Source organism: Trypanosoma brucei, chromosome 10, assembly GCF_000002445.2.
Source record: "Trypanosoma brucei brucei TREU927 chromosome 10, whole genome shotgun sequence".
Taxonomy (NCBI): domain Eukaryota; phylum Euglenozoa; class Kinetoplastea; order Trypanosomatida; family Trypanosomatidae; genus Trypanosoma; species Trypanosoma brucei.
The window spans coordinates 1,594,528-1,606,769 of NC_007283.1; the positions used below are offsets into that span (position 1 = coordinate 1,594,528).

The following is a 12,242-nucleotide window of genomic DNA, read 5'->3' on the forward strand; positions in this document are numbered from 1 at the left end:
GCCACAAACCAGTAAGAACGGGATACGTATATACATATATATATTTGACAAGTAAAAAAAAAAGAAAGAAAAGGAAGGGAGCACACGTACCCACGCATCTGTGCATGTCCGATCCGATAGGCGATTGGCAAAATTTTTTCGCACTCGAAACACAATTGAACCATATTTACTTTACTTATTTAACGCGTTGCTACCGGTGTCAAACGTGGAGCTCGAGTTTACTTTCCCTCTCTGCCCCTTCAAAGCTGCCAACGTTCCATGGCAGTTGAGTCAAGCGGGGAAGTGGGAAAAAAAAAACCACCACCGCCACAATTCCGTGCCAATCGCACCATACCACGCCCCTGAATCTTTAAACGTGTACCTTTTTGATCAGAAAGTGTTTCTGCAATGTCGTTTGTGCGATAGGCGCTACTCACCAGCGGGATCTGATGCCTCATCATTGTGAGCACGTTTTACACCGGCCGTTAATTTCCCAGACTTTCTTCGTTTCATCGTCTCGGGAAGCGGCGGCGGCGGCCGAATTTCCCCCGACGACGGGTCATGCGACTCCAACAACTCATACGGTCCAAGAGCGTCCAGCTGCTTTGTCACCACCGGAGCCTGTCCATGCGTCAACTTTGAAACCTTGTAAAAGTGTTTACAAAACACCTCCGCTACGTTACGCATCGTTGGATGGAAACTCTTTGCTAGAAGACTCAACTCCCAAGTGAAGCTGCAATCAGCGTTCGATGAGGCAATCTGCGTCGCCCCAGGTGTGTACACACCACGACCTGCTATAAAGTTGTCACTACCACCAATGACAATCCCACTGACCGCCGGATACCGCAACATAAGGCGGTGATTGAGAGCCAATAAAGAAAGGCCAATGTGGGGCGGACACGAAGGAATGGCCTGCATTATGCGGCGAACAAAGGCCGTAACACGTGGCACCGGAAGGTGCTTTTGGGTTAAAACCAAAAGGTCCATAGCACGCAATACGAGGCCAACGCGAAATGTCCACTCCCGCGATGCATTTGAGTGCACAAACTTCTCCTGTGCCATGGACTCCGTTATGGAGAAGGCCTGCGAAGAAAGGGAACCAGCAGATGACGTAGATCCCTGGGAGGCAACTTCATCCCCGTCATCGTCTCCATCCCCGCCTTCCCCAGTTGTCCCCTTATTTGATTCAACACATTTCGGAAGGGTAAGAGCCTCAGGGAGACAGCGGAAGAGCACCTCGTGGAAATAACTAAGGTCCACCCGCCAGTCGCTTGCCGTCGTTGTTGCGTCCCTCTGCGCAAGAGAAGCCACAGACACAAGGGCGTGCAACTTTGTAGTGACAGAGGTAGCCTCGTCGTTTACAAGATCCTTAAGCGCCGTAATGAGCTGTTGGTGGAGTTCCACATTAACGAGAGGGGCAAACTTCACCAAGCCTTCAAGCGCCGGAGCAAGGATCCTCGTTTGATGCTGTTGGGAACATGATTTGGACGCCTCGAGTACGCGCAAGTAAATGACAAAAACACGATGCAAGATCCGGCTCTGTTTAACGACAATCTCAGCGCGGTCGCGCCTCGCCTTGCTCTTCTGTAGCTGGCGGGCCAATTCCTTGTCTTCTTTTTTCAGTCGCTTGTTCTTCGCCACTTCCTCTGTCAAGTCCCGGCGGTGCATGTCCACCATCGCCACCCGTATATGCAAAAGCAAATTAAGGAGCTTTGGATTCATGGCATAATGTTGCTTACGAACAATATCTAAAAGCGCTGAGACAATGCACTCTGTTGCATCAGAAACCATCTGTCCGTCGAGTAACTCGGCGAGCGCCGTCAGTGCCGGTCGTGCCACACGCGTTGATTTCGCATTTGCAAACGTAACTGCCAGCGACAAGAGCTTGTCCGCATGATTGAACTCAGACGCACGGGGGACCAGTCGTGCACACAAGCGACTTCCGAGCGCCTGCTGCTCCGGGTGCGGCTTCCTCTGCAGCCTTCGCAAAAGCTGAAGGAAGTGCTCATACTGCACGAGTACCTCGTGCTCCAGCTTCTGCACTTGATACACCTCCTTCTGCTTGCGACCGGTCTGACCACCATCCTCCTCTTCGATCGTTGCAGATATTTTGTAATTTGGTATAACGTCGCACAGGATAGAGCACTCCTTCGTGAGGTTTTCCACAAGTTCACCGTAGTCGCTCACGGTGCGGTTATGCAGCGAGTGCAGCTCCTTGAGTTGAGAACTCAAATAAGACGTATTCATCAAGTAGCGCTGCATGGCTGCCATGGCTTTCCTGACTGTGTTTCAACAAGCCCGTTGCGCTCTCCAAGCACGCCCCTCAGGTTCCACCTACGCACTGCCACATTATTAACAACATCATTGAACAGAACGTGGTTGATAATCAAGATAGGAAAAAAAAACAAAGGTTAGAGAATAAGGGAGTTTACCCGAGGCAAAAGCATTCCCGACATTGCACAAATTACAATGAAGGTGCCTGTAGTTTTATCATACCTTTACCTCCTTTGGAATTTCCGTTGGGCCCCACCAAAGACTGTACGATAAGGGAAACATCCCTGTATTCACGTTAAGGTCAAAAACGAAACGAAAATAGTAAACATTAAAGGCACCGGGTGCTCCTGACCGCGGCAGCCTGTGATCTAGGGTTTGAATTTTTTTTTTCACGTCATCAGCCGCATCAGTGAACACGCAACCAACTGAAACGCAAGGACGTCGCTCGGTTTCGTGTTCCCAACGTTTGCGGGGAACCCTCACTGCAAAAGCAGCACCCATGCGCTAATACTGCATGCGGAACAGATGAGGAGAACGTGTAGTGCATAAGCAAACAGAAGGAAGGTATCCACCAAAGCAGTGAAAAACAAAAAAAGTTGTTTGTGTGTCCCATGACACACAATCACTCCCTCCATCTCTTCCCTCTCTTTTACTCTACGGTTGTACTCAGTAACACGGCGAAGCAGCAACTTCTCACACACTCATCTGGTTCACAGCCTCATCTAAGTGTCCCTCCTTTTCCTCATTCATTTCTAAGAGGTCCACTTCATATATACTTTGTTCCGATTTTATTGTCACTGTTATTTATAAACGTGCCGGCATTTCGACCGGTGCACCCATATCTCCAGAACCCATACGTCTATCGGGCTTCGAAGGATGAGGGCCCATTTTGAATGCAGCGCAAAACGGTTGTTTTGCAAGCAGAAACAACGGACAATGAAGACGACACATCCGTAAAAATGAGTACAAGTGGACCGAGGCCACCCCAATGGATAGAGGAATATGGAATAAGATAAAGTTACAGCACCTCACAAACAAGGAAAAGGGGAAAGAATACAAATAAAAGTGAACAAAAAAGCTTGGGTGAAGAGAGAGGTGGAGAAACAAAAAGAAAACGCTCAGACAATCGCGCGCGAGCACCATAACAGGCGGCATTACAATAAGGAACCGCTACCATATCTCCGTCTAATGTAATATTTGTGCGCACACACACACAATTCACACCACACCAAACCACAGCCTAAACGATTTCCAACGAATATTGCGGATCGCGAGCATACTCAGGCACGGGGGGCGCTGTGACATCGGAGCGCCAGGTGTTACCAACCTCCCCATCGACATTAGCCCCCATTATACCATTGCCCCGCACCCTCCGTTCATTGTTCGTCAACGAAGATACGCCATTTGGATCTCGTGCACCCATGGCTTGCCGCAACTCCAGCGTAGTTGTCCCGGTACCCTGTTCCACAAAAAAACGTGGAACGACACCCTGAGGAAACATGGCTACACCGCCAGACGTAGTAGTGGCAACTTCTCCACCAAAAGTTGGGGAAACACTTGTCGCACCACTATGTCCCAGCAACGCCTCCAGCTCACGAAGAGCGGCGGAAGTCTCCTGCTGGGGCAGAAGCGTGGTTGTAGCGCCTCTATTTTCATAGCACTGTTTTGCGTCGTCGTGGTGGCCACCATTTTGGCCCTGCTCAGGTTGGGGGGAATATGTGACTAGCTGTCCAGGATTACCAGCCCCAGCCCCTTCCACGCGGTTTTTCTTCTCCGCGGTCATGCGACAAGCGCTCCCTTCAGCCTCACCTCCATCTTGTGCCCTCTTGCGGTCAGCCGTGTTCACCATGTTAACGTGGGCCACCACAAGCCTCCCAGGAACCTGCGGACGGGACGAATGCGGCAAGTCGTAGTTGTTGGCCCTCCCCTCTACTACAACGGGAAGAATAGCAGCATGAGGAGCGACCGCGGCAGTGGACACAAGGTTGTGTTGGGAAGCGGTACCCCTGTCAAAACCATACACAGCAAGATCCCCGCGCCTCTCTCCCTCCGTGGCCAACACTTGCCGTCTTGCTGGAGGTCCAGCGCACTCCCCGTAATGTCGGCGTTCATCCTGTCGCTGAAGCTCATCGAAGACATCCCCCGCGGTTTGGTACGTAGCAAAAAACTGAAGAGCAAGTGCCGATGGGACGGTGACACAGTTCGCAGAATTAGTTCCCTGTAGAGGTGGCACAGTTGTATCGTCAATAGGTTCCTCGTCACCCTCACTGAACACGCTCATCTCATGCCACGTGCTGTTTGCACCGATGTCCCCGATGGCAGTAGATGCCTCTTTAAGCATTTCAGAAAACCGTTTACTCCGACCAGGGTTGCTCTCAACCAGCACCGCCTCGGGAAAAGTAGAAGCTGCTACGTTGCTCAGCTGTCCATTTGGACTCGTCGCGGGGTTTATCCTCTTTACTTGTCCTTCCTGAGGGCTAGTTTGGATCCCTTTCGAGACCGTTGGAGCCCTCCCCGTTAGAATGGTTTCAGCACCCTCAGCTTGGCGATATGATTCGTTGAGTCTCTCCTGTGCTTTTGATAAAGGAGTAATACCGCCTTGTTTACGACCACTCGCGTCGGCAGCCCCGGTGCCGCTGTCAAACGCGGGCGGTAAGCCGCACGACCCTCCACTGGAACATGGTGAAAGACTGTCCGCCGACGATGTCACTGTATCCTGGAGTTGGCTGGAAAATGTGGTGTTAGCGTGGGGGCGCCGTGTTAGTGTCACCTCTACCTTCTGCTCGTTTCTCCGCTGAAGGTGCAACGGTATCGGTGCGGGAACTGCATCAAAATCACCATGAGACATCGTCAGGTCGTCGAACACATTGTCGTCTGATGGTCGTTGCAACTCCTCCAGTGAATAGGAAAACAATTCACCGCCCTGATAGGGCGTGCCATCAGGCTGGGCGACGTCGCACACTTCGACAGACACCCCCGCCCCCTCCTCTTCTTCGTTATCTAGTGAATCACCAGCACCAAGCATGTCCGCAATCTCATCACAACTCTCACCAACGGTCTCCTTTACAACAAACTTTGTACGCTTCAGCAGCCTCACCAGCAAGCGAAAAAATACCACATTCTCATCACGTATCTCCCTAGCCATATCGTTAATTCGTCCAACTTGCATCTTTATCTCCTGCACAGCCTTTGAGACTGCCTCTCCAAAGTGGTGGGCATCCTGCCGTGTCTCCGCCCCCACCTCAGCCACGTCAGCACCCACGGACCGGCGAAAGATTACCATAACCATCTGCAAAGAGGTGTAGACAAGAGACACAAAGCGACCGGGTGTGCTACGAGTTTGTTTCACCCAACTCGTTAACAAATGAAGCACAACGCGCGCGAGGGGTGGGCAGCGTCTGACTGTTTCATACGCCATGACAGCAAATAGCTCAGCTGTTGTTTCCTCACCAGTAATAGGCATACAAGAAACGGGCGAAGCAACACTGAAACGCCTTGTAACGCTCTTCACAAAGCTGGCCAGGAGTGCCGTACGGGCAGGGGCCGATGTTTTCATTTGACGAAGGAAGAACGACCAGAAGGTGCTGTTGGCGCCAACGGGAAGGGCGTATTCCACAAGTGAATTTAACGAGACAGGGACGGAGCCAAAAGGAGAAAGCAGGGCAGTAATGATATTGTCCGCCTGCATGTTGAAATCTTGGATGAGTTTGCATACGCAGCAACCCACCAATTTACGCATCTGGGGACTGAAATAGTGAGCACGATGAATAATCTTCAGTAGCAACTGGGCGTTGTCAGCGGCTTCTTTGCATGTGGGGGCGCAGTCCGGGTACTCTACACAGTAATTGTTCTCATCCGGAGCAGTCGGAAGAAGATCCACATTACTCCCTCCCCGGCGCAACAGTAAATTTGCCAAGTACCAAAGTACAAGAGCGTCATGATTGCTATGTATCTGAATGCAACTTAGGGCCTGAAGTAATGCATCCACATGGCTGCGGTCGACCGCATTGCCTAGTAATATAACCAATTTTGCGTGTAGCGTAAGCAAGCTTGCCCTTTCCTCACTGTCCAACACACCAAAAGCTCGCGACTTATTCAGCACTTCCACCAACGTGCTTCGGATGTAAGGTTCTATCTCTAGATAAAGTTCCTTGCGGTGCGGTCCGGCATGAGCAAAAATATGAAATAGCAAGAGGTGAACTGCACTGTCCAATCGCCTGGATGAGTCACACATCAGGCTTTTCAACTTTTCCCTGACAACCTCTGACCCTGCGCATTCAGTAATGGTGACCAACACACGTCCCAAGGAAGCGGTACCCACATAATGAGCTGCCCCACTTGCCTGACAGAGCGGTGACTGTCCCCGTGTTTCACCACACAGTGCACAAATGGAACCTATATTCCAATTGTGCTGCAATATAATATCGATTGCCTCACAGACGTGCCTCCCGTGCAACACCATATCCATCTCTGCGCATAGCAACTGCGGATCAACAATATAGGGAAAGGCACCACCTCCGACAAGAGAGTTGCAGGTATCTCCGCCACTAGGCAAAAACTTTTCAAACGCCTCCTTTGTCACCTTCCCAAGTGTTTTCATGACGCTTGGGTTAGCGACAGCCCCAATGCACTGCAACATAAGGGTGGCACGCTCTGACGACGAAATAGAGCAGCCACGCACGACTTCGCGAAGAAGGAAAAGAATGCTGTATACTGTTGCAGGACTTTCCACTGCCCGAGCAACGGGGGAGTTCATTAGAACCCTCTTCATCACTCTCGCACAACTGCCCACGAGCGATACGACGATACCCGCGAGTACTTCAGCCTGTAAACGCGTATCCAGAGTCAAGGTGGCTACAAAGTAGGCTGCATGTGGCATCAAGCACTTCACCAAGCTCACAATCTCCAGTGATCCTTCCGTGACATCATCCAGGAACGGCTGAATGATCGCACATATACACAAGTAATAAGGGTTACTAGTGCCCATGCCAGGCGTACATAGACGTAGCAGCTTTCGGTACAGGTGCATTCGCACCGCAGGTTGGTTGAGCGTGTCCTTGACATCTTCACTGCAGAGACTTGGGTACAAAAAACTTTCCACGAACTCCTTCCGAATAGGAGACCGAAGGGTCAGAAACACGCTAGTTAGACGAATTGAAAGCGACCGCCCGTACATCGGCCCTGTGCTGATGCATGGAGCAGCCCGCTTCAACCGCTCATAGCATGCCACGATCTGTTCAACATGCATTCTCCGTGGACTCGAGCGAATCACATTCATCAGTACCTCTACTTGTTCTTCTCGATCAACCTCCTCAGCTGTTTTTAAAATAAGCGTCAATGCACGGTTGGAAACAAGTGACGATGTGGCCCTGCACAATTCCCGCAGCTTCCGCTGCCACTGATTAATTATGTCAACGGGGACGACACCATGCTCCACAAGCGTGACAGCAAGAAGAGAGAACGCACGATATTGCAAACTCGGCACAAGAACCACGTAGTGCGCAGGCCCCTCAAGGGAGGGGGAAGAAAGCCCAAAAACATCGCCACGTATCACATCACGTACAAACGGGTGTTCCGACCTTTGGGTATCAGGGATAATGTCAATTGCCGTTGCTATCAGCTGCGCATATCGCTGAATGTCTTCAATGCACACGTGCGGCATTTGCATGTGAAAAAGAAATGTGGCATAACTGAGGGAAACACAAAATGGGAAACCATTTATTAAAGGTGCCGTGCGCGTATAATAGGATGCCAGTTCTCTAAGAAAATTCATGGAACTGAGGCTCTCCTTCAATCGGCACTGAACCCGCCTCACACACTGCGTGAACAACAACCTGTCTTCCTCCGGAGCCCTCTCCCATAAGTCTCTGACGGTGAGACGGCGAGGCTGCTGGGATATTGACATTTGTCGGCGACTCCGCGCAAGTGAAGGGTCCGCCCCACTTGACAATGAAGATCGAGCCGTCACGGATGCGGCACGTCGCCGCACTTGGTTCCTGGTGTTGTACGAAGCGAAAGAATCCATACGTACAAAAACAATAGGTAGAAGGAAATTCTAGTGAGAATGAGCAAAAACGAAGCCAAACTAAAGAAAACTAAGGTGAAAAGGGTTCAAACAATACTGTTTCTTATATAGTGGCTATTGGTGATTTAATCCCGGTGAGGAGTCCCTTCCTTCCCTTCTTCGCGAATCGCTGCCTTCACCTCCCTTTTTCCTCGCTTCGAAAATTGGCCAAAATGAACGCGGAGAGCCAAGAGTGAAAAAGGAAAAAAGTGTTCAGAATCCCATACAAGTGCACCTACTGGGTCCTCCGTAGATAGAAATGATTACAAACATGAACACCCTGTCTCATCTGTACCAAACATATGAAGGATCTCCACCTCTTGTGGGAGGGGAAAATGTGGGGAAGGGGACCAAGGGGTAAGATGGCACATAAGGGGGACAGATAAAGATAACAGTGAAAAAAGGAAGTAATAAACAGCACTCCAAGGCGGATGTCAAGCGTACTCAGACCCAATGATAAACTGGCACTTTTCACATTTACGCGAACCGCACATGCATTCGTACATACATTCTACCTTCCCAAACACACACACACACACACAAACTTCTGCGAGGATTCGCATCAAACAAACTCCCCGTGTGCAAATTCTGATCGCACCTTCACTACCAAATGGGACTAAAAGCGCTTGGGCCGTTTGCTCTTCTCTGCGAAGTTCCGCGCAATGTTCTGGAAGACAGGCGTCAGCAGCGGCTTCGCGAGTTGGGGAGCCCCAAGAGAGCTCGTCGCACGCTTTGGTACCTTCGTTACGACACCCGTAATGAGAACACGTTCCACGCCGCGTGCATCACGAAGGCGGGGTGGCTGCCCGTATTCTTTAACCCCATGCTTCCCAATTGCGGCCAGTTTACGTGGCGTACGCGCGGCTTGGAGCGACTGCGGTGGCCCCCACGATCCAGCTGCCTTCTTAGAGTCCTCAGTACCGTATATGCTCGGTTGGGAAAGAAATACAGAGTCATTTACCTTCCGAGAAAATTGGGCCACGTTGTTGGTCCCGTTAGAGATGCGCTGCCCACAACTAACCTTCTCTGACGACGTAAAACCAGTGCCGCCATCCCTAGGCGCTGCATCTCGGTGGCACAACGCAGCTGACACCCCTAGAAGACGGTTTTGCATTGCCTGCATAACATTGCTTATCACAGGATCCACACGTTCAGGGGTTATCGGTGGCGCAGCGGTTTCCGTGCCGTCGTGAAGCCGAAATTTTTCCTCCTGCTCGGGACCCACCGAATCCTCATCAGCACCCGGAGGTATTGTCAGTTGAAGCTGGGAGCTAAATGTGCAATCACTCTCGGGGCCCCGAATTGCCTGATCCCCATTTTTCCAACAAGAAATGGTGTCGTTGCAAGCATCCCCCGTCTGCATGCAGGCTGGATCTCGAAACCCACCACAAATCGGAGTTCTAGACGTGCTGCAAGTGGTTGTGTTAACAATGTTTGGCGATGGGAAATCAAAAAGTGGTCTAGCAACGGCGTGCCCATCCTCACCCCGCTCTTTTCCTAATGGCGTATAGTCCTCAACGCCCGCCTTAAGGCCTCGGTTTTTTGCCTTCCGGCTTCGCATACGTCTGCGACCTGCACTGCTCCTGGGTGAGTGTGCTCCACCCGCACTGGACATCGACCCCGGACGCACAGAATGTGGACAGTCTCCCCTACCGCCACTGTTTCTGGCACTTGATCTTTTGGTCGATGAGCCGCGGGGACCACTCGTGGAGAACGTAGGACTGCGGTCATCCACTTTTTCTCTGTCAATTTTTAACTTGGCGGTCGCTTTCAAAAGCTCTTCAACATCTACACAAAAAACACCTACCGGCGGCCTTCGACTCATCATGTAGCCAATACTTGGGGACACAGTAACAAACAAAGCAAAAAAACAAGGAGTTTTGAGCCGCCGACACAACCCAACAGTTTCTGATAGTAATCCCCTTCTGTACTTCTCCGCCTTCAAGGGCCCTCCGCAGTAACACGCAAGGACGTACGCGAGCAATGGTGCCAAGCTTGCTGCAAAGTGTTCATTGTGTCGCAAAAATAAGAAAATAAGGGAAAGGGGAGAAACAAGCACGGAAAAAAAAAGTGGAGTGGACAAAGAAAACGAGCGGCTCCGCTACGAAGCCAGTAGCAGCAAAGGCGCTGCGGCCTGTGTTACACTTATTGGACAACGAGAAACAGTAGTGAAATGACAATAAAGTGAGGTTACGAATGATAACCGGCCTCAATGTTTATAGGTTTCGCCTCGCAATCACTCACGCGTCTCACAACGACGCTCGTCGCAGCAGCAACTGTCTCTATATCCGGCACGTAACAACATACATACCAAGGCGTGTGACGCGTAGTTCTACATTCACAGGTCCATAGGAAGCGCAGTGGCCCACTAGAAAGGGGAAAGAGGCAACAGGACAGAAGAAAAAAAAAACAGCCCACCACGCCCACGCGCGAATGCGAGCTGCAACAAAGCCGTAACTTGGAACAACCAACGTGTGAACCACAACACCTACTCAAAGTTGCTCCGTGGCAGTGAAGCAATGTTAGCCGCCTGGCAACGCCTCTCCATCTCGAGCAACGTCGCGCTGTACAACTTTTCTCCTTTCTTAAGCTCAAAGTGTAAGTCTTTTATCAGTTGATTTTTTCGTTGAAGCCATTCGTCGACCTCAGTCGCGATGAGTTCCAGCGTCTTTGGTTCGAGGTTCATGGCGCGCAAAACACCTTCAAGTTGTACATCCCTTTCCTCTACAAGAGCGTGAGACTCGATAAGCTTTTGCTGGAGAACCTCATTGCGCTCCTCGACTACCATCACCGCTTGCCGGAGCGCGGATTCAAACTTCCCCTTGAGCTCCTCGCGCTCCCGGTGCACGCAGGCGTAACGCTCCTCCAAGGCCTGATGTTCTTCACGCTGTCGGCGAATCTCCTCACGCAACGACCTTAACTTAACACGAGTGACCTCGAGACCCCGCTTGTTCTGTTCATTCTGCTTCCGTTTCTGCTGCAGCTCCGCAACCTCACGCTGAGCTTCTTCTAACGGTGCAACAAGATTTTGATTCTCCCGATCAATATCATACATTAAAGTCTCATTATGCTCGTCGTTCTGCTTCATCTGCGCTATTTCTTCCTTTAAGGAATGAATGATTTCTAGGTTATTTGTGGTTATTTGGTTGTAGTATGTCTTCATTTCATGAAATTTCTCTTCATGCTGCTTAATGAGGGCGTTTATGTGCTCATTCTTTCTTTCTTCAATCTCATGAATCTCCGCACGGCGTCTTAACTCCAGTTCATCCCGCAACACTTTTAACTTGGCCTCACAGGATACCTGCAGTCGCGCGAGCTCCTTTTCATGACTCTGTGTTTTTGTAACGGTTACCATGTAGCTGTGCGAATCGCGCTTCTCGTACACGTTCATTTCATGGTCAGCCGCTGCTGCCCGGAGCTGCTGGTCTTGCTGTTGGAGCTTAGCCTGTATCTCATTCATGCGCTGGAGGTGCCGGTCTTCCGCCTCGCGAAGCAGACGGTCACTTTCATCCTTGCACGCCTGCGCCTTCTTCTTCCGCTCATAAATGAGGTGACGCACCCTCTGCTTGTATACCTTCATCTCTACCTGGTGTGACCGCTCCAGTTCTTCAATGCTCGCCTCCGCATTGAACAGCCGATTGCGATAAGTCTCCACCTCCCCCTTTGTAATCGTCCAGAAGTCATTCACCTTGTCACGCTCTACCTGGAAGTAGTTCCGAAGTCGCTCGGCCTTCGCCAACGCGTCATGAACCGATTCTAAAGTTGTGAGCTCCACTAGAGGATCAACTGGTGGCGGGGCCTTGACTGACTTTCTCCTTCCACCGCGCTCAGCAGCGGTCCGTGGTGGCATTCAAAAACGAGAAGAGCCTACGGGGTACGCCACGATGCAGTCTGAAAAGTAGTGCAGTCGCAACGTACAAATATA

General features: G+C 50.9%; 4 protein-coding genes across 4 annotated transcripts; all 4 read right to left on the reverse strand.

Annotated features, from left to right (window-relative positions):
- Positions 1 to 408: 408 nt before the first annotated feature.
- On the reverse strand, positions 409 to 2,250 carry Tb10.70.0510 (hypothetical protein, conserved; the record flags this gene model as incomplete). The annotated part of the gene is made up of 1 exon (XM_817781.1): positions 409 to 2,250. One exon carries the CDS (start codon positions 2,248 to 2,250, stop codon positions 409 to 411), a length of 1,842 nt encoding a protein of 613 aa, XP_822874.1.
- A 1,243-nt stretch (positions 2,251 to 3,493) lies between these two features.
- On the reverse strand, positions 3,494 to 8,278 carry Tb10.70.0500 (hypothetical protein, conserved; the record flags this gene model as incomplete). The annotated part of the gene is made up of 1 exon (XM_817782.1): positions 3,494 to 8,278. One exon carries the CDS (start codon positions 8,276 to 8,278, stop codon positions 3,494 to 3,496), a length of 4,785 nt encoding a protein of 1,594 aa, XP_822875.1.
- Positions 8,279 to 8,933: 655 nt separating this feature from the next.
- On the reverse strand, positions 8,934 to 10,145 carry Tb10.70.0490 (hypothetical protein, conserved; the record flags this gene model as incomplete). The annotated part of the gene is made up of 1 exon (XM_817783.1): positions 8,934 to 10,145. The coding sequence occupies one exon, from the start codon at positions 10,143 to 10,145 to the stop codon at positions 8,934 to 8,936; it is 1,212 nt and encodes a 403-aa protein (XP_822876.1).
- A 660-nt stretch (positions 10,146 to 10,805) lies between these two features.
- Tb10.70.0480 (trypanin) lies at positions 10,806 to 12,167 on the reverse strand (the record flags this gene model as incomplete). The annotated part of the gene is made up of 1 exon (XM_817784.1): positions 10,806 to 12,167. One exon carries the CDS (start codon positions 12,165 to 12,167, stop codon positions 10,806 to 10,808), a length of 1,362 nt encoding a protein of 453 aa, XP_822877.1.
- Between the last annotated feature and the right edge of the window lie 75 nt (positions 12,168 to 12,242).